Below are 25,046 nucleotides of genomic sequence, written 5' to 3' on the forward strand. Positions count from 1 at the left end.
GTTCTTGCTTCGCATTTGACTTTGAAATGTAGTGGAGTGAAAGGAAAAAAGAAAAAAAAATCACCCAAAATGTAAATACTTCAGTATAGATACACAGAAAACTACTTAAGTACAGTAACAAATTACATTTACTTAGTTACTGTCTGCCATTATGCACCATAGGTTTTATATTATATATATATATATATATATATATATATATATATATATATATATATATATATATATATACACACATATATAAAATCAATATTCTGTACAAAGGGAACCTCAAGGGGCCTTTCTGCCACAACCAGGTAGCGTTTCCACTGTGCCCTTTAACTTGAACTTGCGAATGATACGTCCGATAGTGTCTCTTGGAATATTTAACAACTTCGCAATCTTCTTATATCCATTGCCATTCTTGTGAAGAGAAATAACCTCTTCTCGTGTCTTCTGGGACCATTCTCTTGCCTTCACCATGCTTGTAAACACACCAGTAGATGTCTAGAAGGAGCTAAGTATCTTTTAATATCTTCTAAAACAGTCCTTTTAAATCTGCCTAATTGGTGCTTATTATGCTTGATTGCTGCTCATTGACATCCACAGGTGGTTTTAATACCTGACTGAAAACATTGGAATGAACCTGTTCTTAAGAGTAGTATTCATAAAGGGGTTGAATAATTGTGTCAATGAAGAAATCACAAAAAGGCCATTTAATACTTTATGACAAAAACAATTGATGCTATTTCAGTTGCATTTAGTTCTTTAACAAGTCCTTGTAAGATTTAATTATGAACGCAATTACAAATGTGCACTGAATTCCATAAAACCCTTCACAGCATTGGGGGTTGAATAAATTTGATCACAACTGTAGGCACTGGTCTATAGTAATTTTGAGATCAGAGGGAAGTAATATCAGAGGGGTCATCCATCATCATGTGGTACACAAATGGGTAAAAGTGTATATTACAGTTTGGTACTTATGCTACTCACAGAAATACATACTAAACCAGGCAATTAACACATAAAAGTCATTGCAAATGAATATATTTTTTTTTTGATGTGCTGGAACATTTAAATCTTGATGAGTGCCCTCCTCCAAGATTACAATACCCTCATCCATTGGACCCACAAGGGGTCCCTGAATTGTTTCATGGAGCATGAAACTGATGCCTTCAAAAGGCTATAGACTCATCACTGTTTGCACCAGCATGATTCTGGGCCTGTTTCCAATTTTTAATATTGCCACAATTGTATTGGTGTTGCATTACGCCAGTACAGACTTGTCCAAACAGCTTCACTGCAGCTCGGCAAAGATTATACATGTCATGGTGGCCCAATACCTTACCAAGACACTAAGGTATTTTAAAGGAAAAAAGTGTTGATGTTTCATCATTTGTCTCATTTTTAAATACGAATTTGTTCTAATAGCAGTTAAAAATGTACAATGTTATTTACCATACTGTCTCCATATGGAAATTAATCCACAAAAACTATGGGAGGCAAATCCAGCCAAAAAAAACAAACCTAAAATTACAACAAAATGTAAAAAAAAAAAAAAAGCAAATTTTTTTGCCATTAATTTTCCCCCCAACCATTAGCACAAATATCCTGCCAAAATTGAAAATCAAATACCCATTTGCTATTTAATTTTTTTTTTTTTTTTACATGAGCACGAGTCGTCATTTGTGACTAAAATAAAACACATTTGTATATTGGTTAACTTGAAAATGAAAAGCAATGTGGGAAACGAAAAGTAAAAATCACCAGCAGGTGGCACTTGCGTTCTTTGTCATTTTATTTAATTCATTGTTCTAAAATGGAAAACAGCAGTTTTATTTTTTTATTTATTTTTATTAACTTTCAAATTTGGCAGGATATTTGCACAGAAGTTCGGAAAAATAAACAACAAAAAGAGGTTTGCATTAACATGTTTTAATTTTGAGCCGGATATGCCTCCCATACAAAAACAGTCTTGTTCATGAGGTTAAGAAAAACCAATACTTCTGTATGGAGCCCAGCTACCCTTTACATGTCCCGTCTGTGTGATGGCCCAATTTTACTTATTCATCAATAATCCACATAAATTTAAACTACCCAGAGTCCTAATTATACAATTTCGTCATGGAACGCTTTTTTTTTTTTTTTTTTTTTAAACAAAACAGCTTTTTGAACGAAGGCTGGCTACGGTCATTTACATGTCTTAAAAGCACAATAACTAACAGCTAGTTCATTATGAGAAATAAAGAATTAATAAAAAAAAGTCACAAAAATTTACATTAGTACATGACCAGCGTCTAAAACTGGAATTATTTTAACCACACACACTCTTTTGCATTAACTTGCCACACTAAAAGTCATGTCTGTAACTTCTGATTATATTGTAGGTAACTAGAAAAAAAAGCTGCATTATTGGATCAATTTGATGTGGTGTATAAATCAGAAAAAGTCAATGTTATATTCATATATAGGGTTATGGGCAAAATTTTATAGTGATCAGGTTCTGTGAAATGCTTATGTTGAAGGCTGAATTAGTGCATATTAGACTTGAAAATAAAAATCACTTTACAATCATGCCTTATCTATAATGTTTTATTTTTATACCATGGAGTGAGTGGACTAGTGACAGGACATATTGTTAGGACACATCTGCATAGTGGAGCAAACAGATGCCACCCCTCACTTCTATCCATTGCAATCCATATTAAAGAAAATTGAACAACAAAAAGGGGGAAAAAAAAAAAATTAAAAAAAAAAAAAAAAAAACAAAAAAAAACACAAAAACAACACTACTGTCATTGACTATTGAGTCACCCAGGTGCAACAAGCAAGCTTGTTTCAGAGAGAGATATCAAATAATCTCTGTATTAGATTAACAGACATTAGGCTGTGATAACATGACTGAGCTACCTCAAACAGAGAACTATAGTTCCTATATTGGAAATAACATCTAATGGCAACGACTGCTGACCTCACTTTTCCCATGTTCTCTCAGATGAGCCGAAGGATTCCTCTTTGAAGATTTTTTTTTCGGAAGCTGGACAATAGGCCCATAGGCGTGGGTGGGGGAAGGGTCTGAACCCAGTTCTATAATCAAGTCATGCTACAGTTCTTCAAGCAAAGTGGTATGGGGTAGGGTTCTAAACAGGACTTCCAAATGAGAGTTCTTTCATAAGATGGTTGAGTAGACAGGTTTCAAGGGATAAAGCTTCACTCATGCTGCATTGAGGAGATCCTGAATGGCCTTTTGGTGAATTTCATTAAGGGCTGATACACACTGCGTCCAAAGACCTCCAGAAACCTAAGGGTTAAACACAGAGTTAAACTTCAACATCAAGGAATTAGTCAACAGTATCTCATCTCTACACAGACACTTGAACGAAGCAGGTGGACCGAGGACACTCACTTGTACTTGGCGGATGACGTTCGCCAGTCTCTTGCTGCAATCATCGTCACTTTTGATTGATTCATTAGCAACCCCCTCAGCAATGATGACAAAAATCTTAGGAAGGTTTGTATTGTCAGGTCCGAGAACGACAGGATTGTTGCTTTTGAGAAAAGACAATATGGCAACAAATTGATTAGGGTTGAACAAGCATAAAATAAAAAGCACACCAAAACGCTAGACATAGGATCATGAGGAAGGACTCACCTTTCAATAAGGTCACACAGATAATTAAATGTGTGTACGGCCTCTTCTTTGTCTTCATTGAGTGGTAACCATGAGACCCAATGAGGAAGGACCTCGTTGACGTTAATGCATTCTGGTCGATATCTCATGATCTTGCCAACAGCAGAGATGCAGTTCTCGGTTGCATTAACATTCTCTTTTGCTCTGGAATCTGCAGCTTGGATCACACTAATCAGGAGGGGAATTGCTTCTGGATGAAGGAATACAAACAAACAAATAAATAAATAAAAATCAGTACAGCACACCCAAACCATGACAACAGTCTTACTGAAGACCCCTGGACCCAAGTTTTAAAAATGGGTCAATTTCTTGCCATTACACAGCAGGCTACACAAAACATGCTACAACAATACTATGGCTAATGCCATTCCAATTTCTAAACAACTTATGCATGGTAACTATTCAACCATTGGCTTTTTATGGATCTGAGAAAAGAACAAGACTTACCCGTACAGAATGGCCTGTAGTTCTCTCCTCCAAACTGGGCCATGACTCCGATGCCATATGCAGCTGCCTGCCGCACCTCGGGGCTGGTGTCACAAAGAGACTGAATCATCGGTCTCAAGAAGTACTCTGCATACTTGAATGAAGAGGGACTGCAGTGCTCAATCACATCATCAAAAATGCACAAACCCCATTGCCTGTCTGCCCAGGGTCTGTGTGGGCACTACAGTGGAGGTTGAAGGGGGAGTATGCAGGAGAAGAGGAGAAAAAAAAAAAGGGGGGGGGGGGGGGGTAACAGCAAGGTAATGAAGTCAACAATGGTACCTGTATGCTCAAGCTGTTTAAAGATTTTTGAAAGAAGATGTATTAGGATCAAACACCCGCAAGAAAATATCCTTTTACATCTTGCCAAATAAAACTGATTCAAAATGCTACGCCAAAAATACAGAAATAAATATGATTATGTTTAATCTTATTTGCGAGCTGCCCTGCATAATTCCATGACTAGCCATAAGATTGTGAATTATGCTCACTCATTTTCAGTTGTGGGACTGAAACCAGAGACTGCAGCATTATGTCAAAAGGTTCACTGTGCAACGTGCACAACATTAACCAAAAACAAACCACTATACCAACTAAGGATTTTGAGGCTGCCCAATATTTGTGTAGGCCTACTGGCTTCAAGAGCATACCCTCTAAATGAACATAAACACATACTTGAGATTAGCTGCTGTTGGCCAAGTGAGATTAAACTTTATCACATGAGTAAATAAGTAAGCTATACTTACTATAAGATTGACTATAAGTTGCAGAAGCTGCTCAAACCATGGAAGAATCTTCTCCTTGTAACTGCTGAATACTGCATGTAAAATGTCTGACACCTTGGTAAGAATGTACACATCATTCTCATCCTGGAAAAGACCAGTTATGATCAATATCAAGACATTGCACCTTGGAAATAAATAGAATTTAAAACAGGTAAACAGCTGAACTTGCCTCATCTTGTAACGTTTCTTCAACTTGCTCATCATAATCTTCATCCTGTCTTTTGGCTGCACATGATGGTCAAGAAAGCGCATTACTTATGTCTCGCACAGAATATGTAACTGGTTTATAGAATATTTCTAACAATCCTCACCTTGCCTGAGTTCCTGATTTTTAAAGTGCTCCTCCAGCTTCCCTTTCAGAATGCCTCCCAACTCCTCAAAGTGCTCATTGTTTAGACAGCCATCTCCCATTAACTCAATGCACTGTGAATGTGAAATTTTACACACACACACACACACACACACGAAATGAGAAAACATTTAACTCTGTTTTCATGACTAATCCAATCTTGCAAATCCTGCTTAGAACAGACTATGGAGTTACATTTCAATCATTTCTTGGCATCTCAAAGGCAAGAAAATAATTTAAAAATTAAAACATGCAGTAAATATTTTAAGACAAAAGTGCATATAAGGCATGAATAGTAACCTTAGCAAAGGAGTGCATGATTTCTGACAGCACGTCTGAGTCAGGTTCAGTGCCAATAGCCTTAATGAGAGCATCACACATGAAATGCCACATCTGAGTGAGGTACTCTGGGCCTCTCACACGAGCACATTCCAACAACAGAGGCATGGACTCAGCAGCAGCAACTCGAACACGTGAGGAATAAGTAAAGGAACATACGAAAACAGTGAAAACAGCTGCAAGACAAAAAGCTTGTGACTCCTTTGGAAATATTTGGTGAAAATCAGGTCACATTTAAGAGCCATTCAAGCAGAAAACCAAAGTCACAACAAATGTATCAAGTTTATTTCAACCATCTAAGCTTGACAGTGGCCTCTGTCATCTGCAGTGTTCTGAGGTAAATTCTGATTGGAATCAAAAAGCACTAATTCTACCAGTTATTTGTTTTTTTTTAATCTTGTACAGGATCAATAACTTGTAAAGGCATGTAAAGGATATCATCATGGAAGTAAAATTTCAGCAAAGGGACCATCAGCTTAACGACCTGCTCTGTATACTCCACAAAACCTTCCTTCAGCTCCTTAGCATAACAGACCTAGGAAACAAAAACGGTAAATGAACCTTGTAAATCATGAAAAGCAAGTTGTACACTTTGTGGAGTTTTTTCCACCTCAGCATATTTGTCACACACTCCAAAATTCAATAAATCAGTCTTGATTAAAAACACACACACACCAGCATCTGACAAGCTGTAGCCTTTTCTTCTAATCCAGCAGTCTTTATTCCAAAGCTTTGTTGGTCTCCCAGATTCACAAACTCCCAACCATCATCTTCAGACATATTTTCCATGTCCTGAGCTAAAAGAAGAAACATCCATTAAGATAAATCTAAAATACAATTCCCTGAAATATATAAATCTGACAAAGACAAAAAAAAAAAAAAAAAAAAGTAAGTAAGAAAAGTAAAAACTCGCACACAGTAGGTCATTGAGCATAGTGAAGATTGTGCCTTACTGTCCAAAAGGGCTACTTCAGGCTTGATTGATGCTGTTTTCATAAGTGGGCCCATAACCACAGGCAGGTACTGCTGGAACTCTTTCCCCAAGATCTTACACATCCTGGCCCATGCTGAGATCATGTAAGAGATCTAAAGAAATACAGACAAAAATTTTCACAACTGGTCTAAATCAGTTGCCAGTGTGTAGGTGCAATTTTGAAATAAAATCAACATTAACCCACATTAACAAATAAAACATTTATTTTAATCAACCCAGATAAACAATTCTAAATGAACTGTTTTGGGTTTAGCATCCCTAAATCTTCATAGTACCAATACCATTTAAACTATCAGATCACAGGTTCCCAATCCTGTCCTACACATTTCATCATTTTCCTGTACCAACACAATTTTAGCTTAAGTACAGCTTGATAATATGATGCATTGGATCAGGTGTGTAAGAAACAGGGGAAACAAAAACATACAGAGCAGTCCAGAGTTCCTCCAGGACCATAACTGGGAAATATAGTTGCCTTGCTGTCACTTAATCATTTGGTCTCAACACACAGATGGACATACTTTTTTCCCCATAAGCAATCAAATATATAAAACTGCTGAGAATTTGAAGAACAAAAGCTCAATAAATAAATTGGGATCTAAGGGAAGTCACTGCAGATCAGAGTGCTATTCTGACCAGCTTGACCCTGAATAAACATTTCAATCATGATGGCAGTGGTCTTAGAGGATGGCAATGCCCCCTCCAAAGGGCATAAGGAGTTACTAAAATGTTTCAGGAGTAGGGCTAGGCGATAAAACGATAATTATTGCAACAGAACTTCAAATCGACAGAACAATAAGAAATCTTCAATAATTTTTCAATGTAATATACCATTCTCACAAAGGAGTTCATGCAAGTTACAGGCCTGATTTAAACAAAAGTAAACTGAGGAAGCGGTGAGGCATTGGAAAGTAGGAGAATGCCACTTTCCAGGCTAGCTGTTTTTAGCAGCTGGCTAACTTGAAGCAGCGCTCTGTCACTCGCACAACATGGCAAATCGATACTGTAGATCAAACAAGACAAAAGCACCGTTTTCAGTTCAAACATACCTAAAAGGAGGACCCCGTTTGGTGTTAGACATATTGCGGTAGAGAAACCCAGATGTCTGCTAGCTAGTGTTTGAATACTGCAACATTCTCCGACATAGATGCAGTAAGAGTGATGGCAGTAACGCAGTGGCGGTGTGATCCATCACTGACTTGTATTAAGCCAGCTAATGTTTGTTCATACCAAGTTGTCATTGAGAAACTAAACAGTTTTTCACTGTTTTTGGCCACTTGTTTAGCATTTGCAACGACACAGCCGAGCACTCAGACAGCTAAAAATAATAATTTTCTTTCTTAAATGACTATTACAAAAACTGTGGCCATGCTTTTCCAGCTGATAAGAACAGCTGACCACGCACTTTCTCCCACTGTCCCATGATAGATTTGTGAAAACTTTTTGGTGAGTGTTTGTCATACTCTGGCCATAAAGCATAGTTTAAAATTAACCACTCAGGTGCAAAAAAAAAAAAAGCCTTCAACCTTGAAATAATGATTTGACATTTATTGCGATATGTATCAATATCGAACTATGAATTTTGTTTATCATGATCGCATTTTTGGCCATATCACTCATCTCAATTCAGAAGTATGAAAATTATGTAAATCATATGCTATAACAGAAGCTTTGGACCAGTAACCATCCCCAATAAAACGACTAAAAGAATAGTTCATTACAGTTCAAGAGACCTGCAAAATCTATGTTGAGGCTCACTGAAGCTGTTCTAATTGCTCATGATGGCCTTTGTCTAATCATCTGTATATTTGAAAAGAATCTGAATTATGTTAGCAACATCTACAGGGTATGTGAAATTCTAAACCAGCACTCACCTGTGGGTCATCATCCTCCAGGTCATTGAAGTCAGTCTGTGTTTTGAGAAGCAACTGCATTACTGCTGAGGCGTCAGGTATGAACTACAGTAGACAAAAAAGGAAGAAGAAATGACCCACAAGTACCATTTTCACTGCTGTTTGCGGTTTCTCAACTCTGTTAACGCACATAATTCACTAATTATGAAATCACTTCACTTGGTAAAGTTAATTTAAAACCATAATTCCTCATTCTACACATTCAAAAACATTCCTGAATATCAAAACAGAGTAATTCTGGAAAAATAATGCTCCATATAAATTTGAGGCAGACTGTCAAATCAAGATTTGAGACTGGGACAAATTCAAAACCAATAGGAAGGGTGCAAGGAGAGGGGGGCCACCCTCAACAACAGACAGTACATGTACCTTCTCTTTGCCCACAGCCAGCCCAATCAGGCTGATGCACTCTATGGTCTTCCCTCTGAGCAGACGAAGCTCCTTCTGTACAGCATTCTCTACAATGTGTTTAAGGGAGGGCATGAAAAGGTCATAGTAAGGAACAAATTTCTCCTCTGCTGTGTCGGCCACAGATGCAATAGAGGTCACGACCTGCTCCAGCACCAGCTTGGTGCCCTTCTGAATCAGCTGAGGAAATAAAGCAGAAGTGAGGACATTATTTTAAATTATATTTAACAATAATAAAAAATTGACACACACACACACACACACACACACACACACACACACACACACACACACGACTGTGCCTCATTTTACAACTGCATAGATCACTGGAAGGGTCCATTGGCCACAGTAGTCTGAGCACTTACATAAAATCTGATCTTAATGCCACTACACAACCTACATGTGAGGATATAAACAAATATGCCAGTTATTGGTCTAAGTGCCTTTGCACAGGGTATACCTCCATGTTTCAGGTATATTATAATACGTCAGCACAGATTAAGCTACGGCATTTGGGGGGGAAGAAAAAAAAAAAAAAAAAAAAAGTCAACAGCAGACACCCAACATAAGATGTTAAAAAGCCACAGAAAACCACAAGTTAAGAGTATGTAAAAAACAAAATTGCAAGGTACTATGTAGCCATGTAAAGCCAGGAGTAAGCACATTCTTACAAACTTCATATAAAGGATTCTGAGAACCCATAACAGACCTCCTGGAGTTTGGCAACCATAATAACATGGAGGTGCTGAACCAGATTGTCCAAGTATGGAATGAGGAGAGCTTTGGGGCAGTCCTCTGTGAAGTTAATTAGAGCTGCAGCAGCATGGGCCTGAACACGTGGGTTAGACTGATCTTCCATGGTCTGTAGCAGGGCAGAAATAACCTACAGAAACACAGGAAGCAGACAAATCATGCTCAGAATAGAAATTAGTTAAATGTTCATTGGACAATTCCACAATCTTTCAGAAAGAAAGAAAAACGCCACACACACACACACACACACACACACACACACACACACACACACCATGTTATGTCTACATAATTACAATGGAGCAAAACTATACCTTGTCATGGAATTTTTTTTGAAAGGTAGGAGCAAAATCTGTGGCCATCTGACCAATAGCATTGCAGGCAGCATATCGAACTCTGGGATGCTAAAACAAGAGAAATTGCAAATTAATGTTTACTTCACATCACTAGCATCTAAAACCATACAACAACTTATCTGCTCAATGGAGCCAATGAATAATACTCACAGGATCCTGGCAGAAAAGCAGAACAAAACTGACAATTTCATTCAAAATGGTCTCCATCTGCTGATGGCAGCCCTCACCAATGGCAGACAATGCCATTAGACCAGCATGTCTGTATCTCCAATCAGCTGTGGAATTAAAAGAATGAATTACGTACAGCTCTAAAGGACATAAAGCAGGGTCTCTCAAAGTGATTAAACTTGATGTTACTGATAATGTCAGATTTATATATTTGTCGTCATGTGGACAGATGTTTTTTAAAAAAACGCTAACATCACATGCATGGTTATTACGTTGAATTACATGACTACCTAGAACTAATTTATCTTTGCTTTATAAATACACATGAAGTCATTTGAATAGCAAAATGAAGTTCTTGTGGAATCAAACAATGTATTAAACTATTAAACAATTAAAGCCATAAATAACTAAGTCATTGATTATGGGAATCGCTGTTAGTTGCAGCCCCAATGTTTAATATAAAAAAAAAAAAAGCCTCTGTGGAAATTGTCATTTGTGTAAAATAAACACTCACAGTTTTGTAGCATCTGCATGATGTGCTGTTTAATCATGGGGAGCACAATTTTTCCTCCAAGGCCACAGGCAATTCTGTCCAAAGCACTCTCACCTGCCACTGCATTACTGGAAAGAGAATATTCAGCAATACTTGTAAACAACAAGATCTAGATAAACCCTGATGTAACTTTAACAAAGGTTTTCTGCCATTTTAAAGACAAACAATTAGATTTTGGCCAGTTCAACCTCATCAGCTATGCATGAAGAGAGGGATAGTTGGTAAACTATTAGTGTGCACACAAAACTTAAACTGCAGGAAGATTTAGAGAGATTTTTAACTAGAGGTTTGAAAACTAAAGTTGACCAACATTGCCACGGTCCTCTCAACAGTACCAAAACTTTGGGCTTAAATACTTTTTTTGTATAAATGCATGACAGATGTAAAGACTATGTAACCAGAACAGAAATGAATTCACCTGTCAAAATCATCATCCTCCAGTTCATCTGCCAATGCCCAATCCTCATCTTCTTCCAAGTCCACCATCATGGACAACATCTGAGGAACTGGAAAGGAAAGAGGAAGGAAATGTTCCAAAATGTATAGAAAAGGGGGTTGTTTTCATTTAATTTAAGTGAATCATATATACCACTTAACTATGTTTAAAAAAAGATTAAGGATTTCTTTCTTTCCACAAGGTTTAGGAGTGTGTCTATGGGACATTTTGACCATTCTTCCAGAAGCGCATTTGTGAGCTCGTCCAACATCAGTATCTGACGAGAAGGCCTGGCTCACAGTCTCTACTCTAATTCATCCCAAAGGTGTTCTATCAGGTTGAGGTCAGGCCTCTGCACAGACCAGAGAAGTTCTTTCACACCAATGTCACTTATCCATGTCTTTATGGACCTTGCTTTGTGCACTGGTGCGCAGTCATGTTGGAACAGCAAGGGGCCATCCCAAACTGTTCCCACAAAGTTGGGAGCATGTAATTGTCCAAAATCTCTTGGTCTGCGGAAGCATCGAGTTCCTTTCACTGGAACCAAGAGGCTGAGCCCAACTCCAGAAAAACAACCCCACACCATAATCCCACCTCCACCAAACTTTACATTTGGCACAATGCAAAGAGACAACAACCATTCTCATGGCAACCGCCAAACCCGGACTCATCCATCGGATTGCAAGACAGAGAAGCGTGATTCATCACTCCGGAGAACACTGCTCTAGAGTCCAGTGGCGGCGCTTTACACCACTGCATTGCGATTGATGTAAGGCTTGGATGCAGCTGCTCGGCCATGGAAACTCATTCCATGAAGTTCTCTATGCACTGCTCCTGAGCTTATCTGAAGGCCAAAGTTTGGGAGGTCTGTAGCGATTGACTCTGCAGAAAGTTGGCGGCCTCAGCGCACTATGCCCCTCAGCATCTGCTGAAACCGATCTGTCGTTTTAAGTGGCCTACCACTCTGTGGCAGAGTTGCTGTCGTTCCCAATCGCTTCCACCTTATAATACCACTGACAGTTGACTGGAATATTTAGAAGCGAGGAAATCTCATGACTGGACTTGTTGCACAAGTGGCATCTTATCACAGTGCCATGCTGGAATTCACTGAGCTCCTGAGAGCAACACACTCTCACAAATATTTGTAGAAGCAGTCCGCACGCCTAGGTGCTCTTTTATACACCTGTGGCTATGAAAGCGGTTGGAACATCTGAATTCAATGATTCAGATGGGTGAATGAATACCTTTGGCAATACAGTGTATACACCCAAGAGATGAAACTTGCTTTTTTGACAACCACCACTAGATGGTGCTGAGGTAGCACTGCTACCATTTTCAACTGAAAAGTTTAAAGGGAACAGCACAGAGCCTACACGTTTCATGTTTCATCAAGGTACAAAATGTAAGATGTACCTTCACAGATTTTAAAGTCCAATTGTGTACCTTAGGTTTTTTCCTGGTGAAAAGTAAATACAGCATGTGAAATAAGTATAAGTCACCAATTGTCCAAGTAAATATATTTCTAGATTAAGTTTGTATCTAGAAAGGCTTCTGTAAAGTTCCATAGAACTTGTAATCCGTTCATTGCATATTTTAAGAAGCTGAAAAGTCTCCCCACTAACTAGCATACACCCCCTCTTCTATGTAAAGAATATTCTTTGGCTTAAATAACTATGATCTCAGTATCTGTATGCATAGTCATATGACCCTGAATACATATGGGTTTTCTTTCTAAGTAGTAGTCAAATTTTGAAAAAGATACAAGCTTTTCATGACCCAGTCAATACTATGAAGATATGTATAAGATATATATGTATAATTATATATAAGATATATATAATTTTTTTTTTTATAAAGCCACAGGTTGTCAATCCATGAGCTACCGTATGGAAGCACTCTGGCTTCTGGCTTTTATGGAGTTATAAAGAGCTATAAAGAGGAAAACCATATTACATTTCCACCTATTTTCCACTCAGTTGTAGTTGCTGCCAACCAGAGGACCATCAAAGAAGCAAATGTCAGAGCTTCCACCCAACTCGGAAAAAGACTAAGAGAATTAAAAACTATTGCAACTTTTACTGCCAAGGATTTGCGTCTGTTCTTAGTTGTTGAAAACCAGGGCTTTTGCACCATGTTGCACACTTTAGAGCAGAGATAGTGTCCTGTCTCGATTAACGTTTTACTGATGCAGCGACCCCCCCCACTCTCTACAAGCCCAAAGCCAAAGTTATGGAAACACTACAGAAAACGAGTGGTATGGCTATAACATGATACAGGGACAACCATTGCCACAGGATCTTTTTTCACCGTAACTGCAGTTAATCGCAGATGAATGGCAGTCTGTGTTTCACGTGCTCCAAACAAGAGCAGTGAAGAGCCTTCAGTTTACTTGCCAAATCACTTCCATTTGGTTTATTTATAAATTATATTGAAAGTAAATGCATTATGGATCATTACAAATATTTCACTTTAATAGTTCGAAGTTGTCACATAGTAAAAAAAAAAAATTCTATATTAAAAAAAAAAAAAAAAAAAGCATCAATATTCATTGATACGATAATTGCAGCCCACTTAATCGCAATCAAATCGAATTGTGAGGTGCCTAGAGATACCAACAACCCTGCACCGAAAGACCAAAAAAACAAACAAAGTATTAGTTTATAACTAGCAATTCTACTACATCAAATACAGTAGAGTCAATATATATGGACTTTGGTAGCAAACTAACTAAACAGGTGAAAAAAAGTCAATCTAGCCTATGTGTCTCCATCTGTACTGGGAAAGCAGCTATGATGTGTTTTAAACTGACTAAAAACCAAACTGATTAATGTGAAGGCAGAATGTCTACAGTGACCGACGACTTTGTGCCTGATCATCACTGCATGACTCACTTCTGTTTTAGCAGAACCTCCTCCATTGCGTTTGATCATTAACAAGGCAGTGTACACGCAGCTTACATCACATGGTATCAGATGTTGGTATTGGTGAACTTGTGTTCGAGTACAAGTAACTGTATCGGTCCAATATCAATGCTGGTACTGTACAACTCAACTAATAATAATAAAATATAAATAAAATACAACAATTATTTTTGGTTTAGTTTTTCAAACTGTCTGATAATACTTATCTGTATACACATTACACAAGAGCTTTAATGGAAAGAATACGCAAATGGTTCCTGAACGATCCTGACCCATCTCATACGTCTACATTGAGACTTCTGTGAAAGTTATGATAAACCAACTTCACATTATATTATTTATATAGCAACATTTTATAGCATAAGACCATTGAGCATATGTAAAGTCAGTGCCCTTACCACTTTGAGCCACAATGGCAGTGTGTTTCCTCAGCATGGCAGCAGCAGTCTCAGACAGAGTGACAATAACTTCCAGAGCCAGCTGCCTCTGCATATTTGTCAAATTGGTATCTGCACACAGCTGAAAGCACACAATGAAAGTCAGATATTTGCTCATACTGAAATCACTCAGAATCCAAAGTTAACTCAGTAACTCCAAAGTTACAATTCCCATCAAACCATAACACCGATTAAAAAAAAAGGAACTACCCATTCAGATAGCAGTGCTTTTTTTTTAATATATGGCATGGTATAAGCAACTAAGATCAGCAAGTACAACTTCATGAACTACAAGAACCCTTCAGGGTCAGACAACACAGTAGATGTGATGGGAAGTGGAACCATTTATGCTAGCCAAAATTAACATGGTATGACCACAGAAAACAAAAATAAGAAACGACAAACTATACGACAACTGAAGTGTCATTTAAAATAGGTGAACAACTACTTTACACCTTGACTGCTAAATAAAATCTTTGCAAAGTTGACACATGCCGAAATAAATAAATAAAAATAAAAACACGCAATAAGTGAACAATTACAAGGCCAAGTGTCAAAGTCATGTACACATGTACATGCTACATTGTCTACTGATACATCTTACACTCCATCAATTCTCAATAATGCACTATGATCTGGAAGAATTTCAGTAAAACAATATCAAAAGGGTCTAAGTAACATTCCAAGCTCCTAGCAAAACTGTACAACCAAAAAGAACCCTCTTAAAAGGATGGTGAATGATTCTGCAATCAGGCTTTGAAAGCAGACAGAAGTAAGCAGGCCCCAAGCATCAGAATACAGACATCAATATCTGCCCTTGAAATACCTTTAATGAGCAGCTGTCTCAAAGAACCACCAGGCACAAAACTCATAGTTCGATGGTTTTGTTACTTTCAGTGTACAAATGTACAAACAGCATTGTAAGGGTAATGAACTGAAATCAGCTGCAAGATCCCCCCCCCCCCTTTTGTGTACACACACACACACACACACACACACACACACACACACACACACACACACATTATATATACACATACACACACAAATCATGTGGCCTTCCAAACGATATGTAGATAACTACCATTTTACTTACATATTTAAGACTACTGATCAAACTTGTCTTAAGGGTATACCAACCTCTTATTGCAAAGTCTTTTGCACCCTAAAGTGAGAAGACATGGATGTCTGGCCCAAATTTGAGTAATTTCATATAAAATTTCAACCAACTATAATTTACTAACATTTTTCATATTTTAATATTAGTCTTAGTTGTTAAAACACCTTACTAAACAAGGAATCAGACACTAAGATAAGTAATGAACACTACAAGACTAGCCTTACAATTAAGATGCATTATACAGAATTATGGAATTCATTACAGGGTCTTCGGGGAGTGCAAACAAACCTAAGTCAAAAGGACAAATGTGTATACATACTTTCAGACAGAGTTGAAGGGTGGCCTCCAGATTTGGCCTCAAGTATTTAGGGGCAGTGTCAGCGATTTCTACAAGAGACTTCAACACAGCATCATCTCCTTGGTAACAGGATTCATTAACAGCCTGTGTTAAAACAAAAAGCATGTGTTTACAAAATGCATTATTTTACATAACTAAACATAAGGAAATGGCTCAATACAATAAAACAGTTCAAGGTCAATAAAATAAGTAATGATTGAACTTTTACATTAAGAAATGCACTTTTAAATTTAAAAAGAAAAATGTTTTGGACATTATGTGGATGTCAAACTGAAAAAAAGTGACTAATAAACAAGGAAAAACAATTAAAATAGTTCACCTGTAGTATGCCAGGCAGAAGGTCAGAGAAATGTTTAAGTAGCGCAGTGTTGCTCTCATTAGACAGAATAAAGGAGGCAGTTGCACGTGCTGCCAGGGTGCGAATCTAAAAGAAAGAGGATTTAAAATGAACGCAATGTCTGAGGCAACCCTTCCCCCAATCAATTCAAAATTTCCTGAAAACCTGTAGAACATGTAGCAGTTTCTGTCCACCTCTACAAAGCTCAGATTTGCTTGCTGTCATGTGGGCAGTGAATAATTACTACTACTACTACTACTACTACTACAACAACAACAACATTACTGATAATTTAGCAACATATACTATCAAAAGCAGAGGTGTCCAATCCTATCTTCAACGGGGAAGCATGGCCTCAAGTGTGTACTCTAAGTGAACGGTGTTAGTCCTTAACAATTGAGCATGTGTCCCTGCTTTAAATAGGTGCAGCGCATGGGGTCTCCACTGATGCGGGGACACTGCTCCACTGTGACCTACACTCCTACTTAAATGAGCACATGAGCCGTTTTCTGCAGTAACTACCTGATGAATCCATGTGCTGAACTGACCTGTGGGTTCTCCTGATCTTGCATACACTGCACCAACATGCGCTTAATAACCTCCATATAATGTTGCTGCTGGTTGCCAAATATACCAGGAAAATTCCTGTGCACAAGTTTTTGGGTAAAATGTTAAACATTTTACAGATGAAAAAAATCTAACAAAATGATTTTATTTTGCAGTAAAAAAAAGAAAGAAAAAGAAAAAGGACACCTCACCAGAAAATATGCAGTGCAGCTTCTCGTAGAGCAACATTCTGTGAGTTAACAGATTCAAACAGGAACTTGAGAATTTCTGGCCACTGGTTGTTTCCATCATCATCTTGAGCAACAAGGACAAGACAGTTACTTCTAATTACTGAGGCACATGTGTCTAATGTAATAAAAAGCATTATGGGTCATGGTTCACTAAAACAATTAGTACATGCAATACTTCTTCTGGAAGTGTGCGGCTGGCTCTGATATTTCACATGCTACAACAAGAGGTTACCTAAACAAACTTGTAGAGACTGAAGTTCTAAAGCTTTGGAAAAATAGCAAGAGAGGGATAGGCATTATAAGACACTAACCAAGTAGGTTGCGGGCCAGCTCAGCAGCTACGTCGCAGACCTTCTTACGAATACTGGAAGAACTATCCATTTGGATGCTGGCAAGCAGCTCTGTTTTGATGGCCATCTGAACATCTATAGTCAAGCCTGGGTAGACCTCTTCAAATGCTGAGGACAGCAATCGTCGCAGCAGGACAGCTGCCATCTGCCTAACCTTTAGAAAATGATGGGAAGGGAGAAGCACAATTAACACCCACAGGCTGGAGAACAAGCAACGGAGCACAGAAGATCAGGACTTCAGGCAAACCCTCAGGGAAGGCATTACCAAACATTTCAAATGCTCCAAATATTTGTCTACTAAACATAGTACTCTAATGTTTACATAATGTATCTAGACAAATGAAATTTCACATACATCTTCAGCAGCTGAAGCATCACGGATGGCCTGCAGCAAGAACGTGATTTTTGTTGATCCAGGAATGGCATCATATGTTTCCTATATAAAAGAATTATTATTTAACAACAACAACAACAACAACAACAACAACAACAAAACCACACACTTGTAAAGAATCAACATCATTTTAAACTGAGTGCTTTATCAGCATAAACAAACCACACAAGCATGACTTCTCTAAAATGGATTTTATCATTTAGATCCCAGTCTACAGGGAAAACAAAACAATTACTGAAGCAGCAATCAACTGACTGCTGTTTTTCACTTGTGACCCCTTAGCAACAGTTATAAGTTGTGAGGAAATTTTGAAATATTCTTTTGTAATTTGATCAACCCAACACTGCTGTATAACTGAGGGAAGAAGTCGCATGCCCAGAGTTTGAAAAGACAGGATTCTCATGTTGTTACGAACGCACTCATTCGGTTGGTCTGATTATAGCGTGGGAGAGGAGCACGCGTGGGAGAGGAGCACGCGTGGGAGAGGAGCACGCGTGGGAGAGGAGCACGCGTGGGAGAGGAGCACGCGTGGGAGAGGAGCACGCGTGGGAGAGGAGCACGCGTGGGAGAGGAATCCGGAGAACGCAGAGATAAATCCAACATGGCGGTGTCCTGCAGCTAGACAGTAAGAAGTTTGCAGCAGCCCCTCCTCCAACTCAAGAACAGAAAAAAAAAAAAATTCTCAAGAACAGATAAACGACCTCCAACGAAATGAACTCAAAACTCCATGATGTTGCCTCAAGCCAAGCTCATCAAAAAAGGAAAACAAAGAAACGAAAAACTATTCTTGACATTCAGACTAGAAAAACAGACACTCATATTTTCCTACCTGAAAATGATAACCCAGAATTATTAATTAAAGGCTTTATGCAGAAGAAAATGAAACTGCTAACTGAAACCGTGAAAAATATCTCGCTCGCAAAATCGACCCAGACCAATAATCGCCAAATTCGAATAATACAAACAGAAAGAGCTTGTAAAAAGCAAAGGAAGTGAAATGACCCATTTCCTCAGGAGATAAATGAGGTGTTATATCCTCTTATGAAGGAACACGGACGCTCTAGCAAACGCATCTCACTAGTTGTGGACAAATTACACATCAATGGCCAGCTTTTCAGAGTCTCATAGATCACACCGGTGGCTTCTCTGAAAAAAGAAGGATCATGGAAAAGAAGGAGGAAAACCTGATTTGATCCAGCAACCAACATATATGAAATGCACCTCTATGTGTTTGTTCCACCTTTTTTCTGCCCCGCTAATACATCATGCTAATCCAAGCCTACAGCCCATTTAAACCCACACACTTGCACATGCTCAAACACACACACACACACGTCCAACCTATAGTTTGTTTGTTTCTGAATGTAGTCTCTGTTGCTTGTTGTAAATAACCTCCCCATCTATATGTATTGTTATAACATGCCAGTTCATCATTATATGGCACAATCATTGTACTATCCTAAAAATTAATCTTATGGAATATAAGAGGAATCATCTCCCCTGTTAAAAGAACAAAAGTGTTAAACCATCTCAATAGTTCAAAATCTGACATGTTTTATTTGTCAAGAAACCCACCTTACAGAGGCAGTCTCTGAAATTAACGGATAAATGGATTGGCCAGGCTTATCACTCTATACATAATTTTTTTAAAAACCTGGTTTTTCCATCTTAATCAGGAAGAACATACCATTCATAAATAAGTCTATACTGAACGACCCAGAAGGCCATTACATTATTATTAATGGCACTATTGGGAAATAATTTAAATAGTAAATATTAGCAAATATTTATGGACCAAAACAGATTCTGCTGCTTTCTTTCATTCACTCTTCTCAGAAATACCTAAATTGTCTGACCCATTTTTTTTAAATTGTTGGTGACTTCAATATAGTTCTGAACCCATGCATGGATCGTTTCTCTTTAGCACAATGTAACAAAATCATTCAACAACTTCGCTTAAATAATACATCTCAGATTCTGGACTGGTGGATATCTAGAGATTGCAGAACCCCAGTAGTAAAGAATATTCATATTACCTCCCTTACCACAAGTCATACTCCCACAAAGACTACTTTTTGTCTGATAATTGTATTACACATAGAATAATTCATTCATACATACTAACAGAATTATTTCTGATCATGCCCCAATTAGTATCACCTTTCTAGCAGACCATCAATCCCTCCCTCCACCCAGATGGCGCTTTAACACTACTTTACTCAATGATAAAGAATTTCTAGATTATTTTAACAAGGAATGGGCAACCTTTATTGAAACTAATGAACATCCTGACATTACAGCATGCACACTTTGGGAAAAGGCAAAAGCTGTGATGAGAGGAAAAATAATTTCATACTGTTCTAAAAAGAAGAAGGAAGACCTAGTAAAAGAACAAAGTGCTGCAGGATGAGGTGAAGAGATTGGACCTTCTGGCCTCTCAAGACACCTTATGACCCAATTACTAAAGAACTAATGAAAACTTAATAAGAACTTAATATTCTACAAAAGAAAACCGAATAGGCTATGCTTAAACTTGGACAACAGCAATTTGGGAGAAAAAAAAAGGAAATTTTTCAGCAAATCAATTAAAACAGGAAACCGAGAATCAGGATCATTCAGGACCCCCTAGCTATCAATGAAGTCTTTTTACTCTGATCTCTATACTTCTGATAAGAAAGCCTCAACGGAAGAAACTGAAGCATTCCTGAGCAGTGTCGCCCTTCCTACATTAACTACATCTGTATCAGAATCAATAGACAGACCTCTTTCCTCTTTAGAAAATCACTAAAGACCTCTTTCAGGACCTGATGGCTACCCAGCGGAATACATCCAAAATACATCCATACCCCATCATATGAATACTGCTCTTATCACACTTAGTCTTAAAACCAAATAAAAAAAACAAAAAAAATCTACAGATTGCTCCAGCTACAGTCCCATTTCACTGATCAATTCAGATATAAAAATCATAAGTAAAGCTTTATCAATCAGATTGGAATCAGACATACCCACTCATTAGCGCAGTTCAAACCAAGTTCATCATAGGGAGACAGTCTTCAGAGAACACAGATTATTCAATCTAATTCATATAAGGGCGAAAAAAAAATCCACATAGATCATGTAAAGCAGCATCTATAGATGCTGAAAAGGCGGTTGATAGGACAGAGAGGTCCTTTCTCTTTGCTTCTATTAAACACTTTGGATTTGGCCCAAACTTTATCAACTGGATAAAGACATTATACAGCCCACCTTCTGCCACATCCAGACCCTTTCCGCTACAAAGAGAAAGTCGACAAGGATGTGCTTTATCACCTTTATTGTTTTGTCTTTTTATTGAACCCTTGGCTGCTTCCATCACACAGTGTGATAAAATCTCATGTATACAGTAAATCATACCACCATAAAATCTGTCTATATGCAGATAACGTAACATACATATATATATATATATACACACATACACACACACACACACATATATACTAACCCTTCACTGTTCCTTGCATCAGTTCATGATATGATAAGTATAGCCCGGTGTCTGGCTAGTCCATTAATTGCCCCAAATCAGAGTTTCTGTCTCCAAGTAAATTCAACTGGGATGACGAGGTCTATGATTTACCATCTGAACATATTGCAATCTATTAAATATCTTGGTATTCATCTCTTCCAACATAAGCGATTTATATAAACTTAACTACATACCTTTAATGCAAGAAATAAAGGATAATCGACAAAGGTGGAATAAACTACCATTAAACCCAATTGGTTGAATATCAGCAGTTAAAATTAATATTCTCCCTAAAATCAATTATCTGTTTTCTATGACCCGTTACCCCACCGTCAGGCTGGTTCTCCCATCTTGACAACACAGTTACTAAGTTCTATCGCAAGCATCAAAAGCACTGAATTAAGTTAGCTACCATCCAGAAACCTAAACATCTTGGAGGACTTGGAGCCCCAAATTTCTACTACTACTTTCTATCACATCAATTGCTTTACATTAGACAATAGACAATAGACAATAGACAAGTAGCTCAAACCAACCCTTGCAAGACACTTAGGAAAGTTTTATTCAAGAACTGGACATTAATAGTATTCAATTCAAAGACAAAGCTATAAAAAAAATACTATTTTATAAATACAGTACAATAAGTACCACCCAGAATGCATGATGGAATTTAAACAACATTTTTAAATAGACACTCTCCCTCCAGTCAAACTCCTCTGTGGAACAATCCCATGTTTTTAATAAATAACAAACCTTGTATATTCTCAGTCTGGAAACAGAGAGGAATAACCAGCATGGCACAGTTGTTCTCTGATGGCTAGAACTGTCCCGACCCAGCAGTTTCAGTCAGAGGTCATGGACAGGCCATCAGAGATTTTGGGCTTTGGCATCCCTTTATCTCACATTGTAGTACAACCTAATGACCTTTCCTCACTTTCAGCACCCAATCACCTAAAATCCTTTATATTCATATCACCATTGCCAAAAAGTTATACTGCTGAACCCGGAAATACAGAAGCAAAATTAGCATTGGCTTAACGTCATGGACCAACTTAGAAAGATTCATAGCAAAATTTAAAAATACACAAAAACATTCAAGAAAACCAGGTCACAATTTTTACAATATATTGAGAGCTGATTTCTCTCTCCAAACTCATCAAATTCTATGTAGGGGTTTTAACCTTTCTGATAACTACCCACGTAAAAAGGGGGTAGGTGGGTGGGCATTACTGCATATATTGTTTGTATAAGTGTTTGTCTTGTTTGTTGTTTTTTTCACTCATCCTTTCCCTTCTGTTTTGTGTTACTTCTGTTTTTTATTTCACTCAAAGCAGGGGGTGGGTGAGGGGGGTGGGGGTGGTGTTTGGAGGGGTGTTGGGTGGTTGTGGTGCCACATCACCTTATATCTGATGATCATCAATAAACGATGAGCTCTGACATTAAAAGCGAAGTGAAAAGAAGACAAAAAAAAAGGAGTACATGTAGGTTATGGCAATTCATGGAAAAAACTAGAAGCGCAAGTTCAGTCGGTTCACGTTTGGGTCAGGTCTTGTGCAGTGGGAAAACTTTCAGAATGTGAATATTTATTATTTTATTAAAACTTGTAATGAAATATGTGGCTGGTGCAGGTTCATTATAATGTACCAACTGAGTATTTTGTCTTGTGTGTTCCGATTTTATGTGGCATTTTCAAAGTTGGATCCCCGTTTGTAGTTACTATATTTCTACAATATCATATGGTGTGTTTAATTTAATGCTTCAAATAATACATTGGCAACCAGTGTTATGGGGAAGCGTTTTCTTTTGCTCCAGGACCTCCTCCCACCCCACCGACCAAACGAGTCCATCACTCCTCAGCCTTCCGAAGCCTCAGCGTTTAGATTTCATCCCGGTATTGAACACAAAAGGAAAAAATCGCTATTGTCTAACTATTTGTTGAAACCACAGTAATAAGCTAAGCGTAAACTGGACATACAATCAAACTAGGCCGTAAACTAAATAGATGCTACTAACATCAACCTACATAACATCATCATTAGCAAAAAGCAAAGAGGAGTAACGTGGCTAACTAATCTTGTGGCAGCCAGACTAGGATTCCAACTGAGTAGTGAAAGTAACGGCACGTCGGCCTTGCATTGTCCTTAAATAAAAGAAAGTGCTGACTGCTGAGAGGGACGGGGCAGGATCAGGCAGATGCTCACATCAACAGAGAAAAGATACGCAGCTAAGCTTTAGCGGGGATTCGCGCTTAATCGCCAAGAGAACAAAAGACTTACCCTGACTAAATCGCCATGGCAAATTACCAAGTTTAGCTCATGAGCATCGAGAAAAGTGCAAGTTCAGATGCAAACGTAGAAGAAGGGCCGGACGAAGCCAACAAGTTGTAAGGTTAGCTTATAGAAAGAAATCCAGTCCTTGTGTAACTTGCCCAATTGTAACAAATGCAAACCACAAACATAACCGTATGGTATGTGTGCTGTTCTTCACTTCTTTAACCAACTAGCTAGCAAGCTAATGAGGTACTTATTAGATAAACACAGCGAATAAGGCCTGCCGAAATGTAAGTCAACACCAGCCAGCACAACTGAATCATCCCACTCGTGCGTGGAGTTTCGAAGTTTGCCGCTTGGAGAATTCAGTCACTTCCCGCTTTCCACGGCGCTTTTTCAGAGCTGAGTTTTGGACAACGGTTATGCTCACCGTGCCAATTTGCAACAAGTAACGTTCATATCATTACTGAAACCCATCTAACTCCGTCCAACATTAGCCAGCTCAGTTGTGGTTAGCTTAATGTTAGCTTTAACAGCTGTGGTATGAGTGCAAAATAGCTAGCTAACTAGTTAGCGTGTAGCCTTTACCAGTCCCTTCAGTGGAAAGGGTCGGGGCTCTTCTCCAACACATTTAGCTACATGGCAGTTTCACAGTGTGGAAAGAACGATGGTGAAGACGCTGCGATGCACATTAGCCGGCTAAGTTAGCTTAGCTGGCTAGCTGTTGAATCTTGACATGGTCAGCTAGCTAACGTTTCATAGTGGAACCAGCAAATTAGCCTAGCTTGCAATCTGACCAACTTGCATAGTGTTAGACATCAAGAAACGTAACTAGTTAGCTAACGCTAAATTTGACGTGTGGTGGCAATATTTGCCACTCGTACATCCATGATTAATGAAAAATAGGTAACGGTAAAGACGGCTATCTAGCGTATCTAGGCATGTATCTGGCTAGTTAGCTAGATCACTATAGTTTAGCAGACTACCCGAAAACTTGCGCCTTCACACGTGGGCTGGGCCACACCGAGATATGAAACACATCAAGTAGGTTAGGCGCCTGTAATACAAACGTTGTAATTAGAAGCATATGTCGTTTTAGCAGTTGTGAATTATCCATACCTCTGACTGCTTCCTGACATTGTTATCAGGGCTCATCAGGTTCCCCAGTAAGAGGTAGAACTGCTGCTGCTCCGCCATTGCAGTTGAATCCAGAAAGAAACCAGCCGACGCGGGAGGAGCGAAAATAAACCGGTCGGAAACGGGACCGCTTACTCTGGCAGAAGGAGGAGTAAGCATAAAAAACACTGCCCGGAAATAAGATATCGCGCCAGTACGGCAACA

General features: G+C 38.4%; 1 protein-coding gene across 1 annotated transcript; it reads right to left on the bottom strand.

Annotated features, from left to right (window-relative positions):
* Positions 1 to 680: 680 nt before the first annotated feature.
* Positions 681 to 24,987, bottom strand: kpnb3 (karyopherin (importin) beta 3). Its single transcript, XM_017717750.2, has 26 exons — positions 24,825 to 24,987; positions 17,889 to 17,969; positions 17,495 to 17,687; positions 17,145 to 17,247; positions 16,935 to 17,031; positions 16,369 to 16,473; positions 16,011 to 16,133; positions 14,533 to 14,653; positions 11,196 to 11,283; positions 10,739 to 10,845; positions 10,207 to 10,331; positions 10,015 to 10,104; positions 9,657 to 9,830; positions 8,909 to 9,127; positions 8,501 to 8,584; positions 6,586 to 6,718; positions 6,308 to 6,429; positions 6,071 to 6,167; positions 5,594 to 5,766; positions 5,256 to 5,367; positions 5,114 to 5,169; positions 4,906 to 5,028; positions 4,121 to 4,340; positions 3,635 to 3,863; positions 3,389 to 3,530; positions 681 to 3,283 (listed from the first exon to the last, which is right to left on the bottom strand). Exons 1-26 carry the CDS (start codon positions 24,900 to 24,902, stop codon positions 3,197 to 3,199), a joined length of 3,282 nt encoding a protein of 1,093 aa, XP_017573239.1. The 5' UTR covers positions 24,903 to 24,987; the 3' UTR covers positions 681 to 3,196.
* Positions 24,988 to 25,046: the final 59 nt, after the last annotated feature.

The sequence above is a fragment of the Pygocentrus nattereri genome, chromosome 12, assembly GCF_015220715.1.
Source record: "Pygocentrus nattereri isolate fPygNat1 chromosome 12, fPygNat1.pri, whole genome shotgun sequence".
Taxonomy (NCBI): Eukaryota; Metazoa; Chordata; class Actinopteri; order Characiformes; family Serrasalmidae; genus Pygocentrus; species Pygocentrus nattereri.

Coding starts and splice junctions, on each gene's coding strand:
- kpnb3 (XM_017717750.2), bottom strand. CDS start 24,902: ATGGCGGAGCAGCAGCAGTTCTACCTCTTACTGGGGAACCTGATGAGC. Junction 16,134..16,368: donor TTCTGCCTGGCATACTACAG/GTGAACTATTTT, acceptor GTTTTAACACAG/GCTGTTAATGAATCCTGTTA. Junction 5,029..5,113: donor AAGAAACGTTACAAGATGAG/GCAAGTTCAGCT, acceptor GGTCTTTTCCAG/GATGAGAATGATGTGTACAT.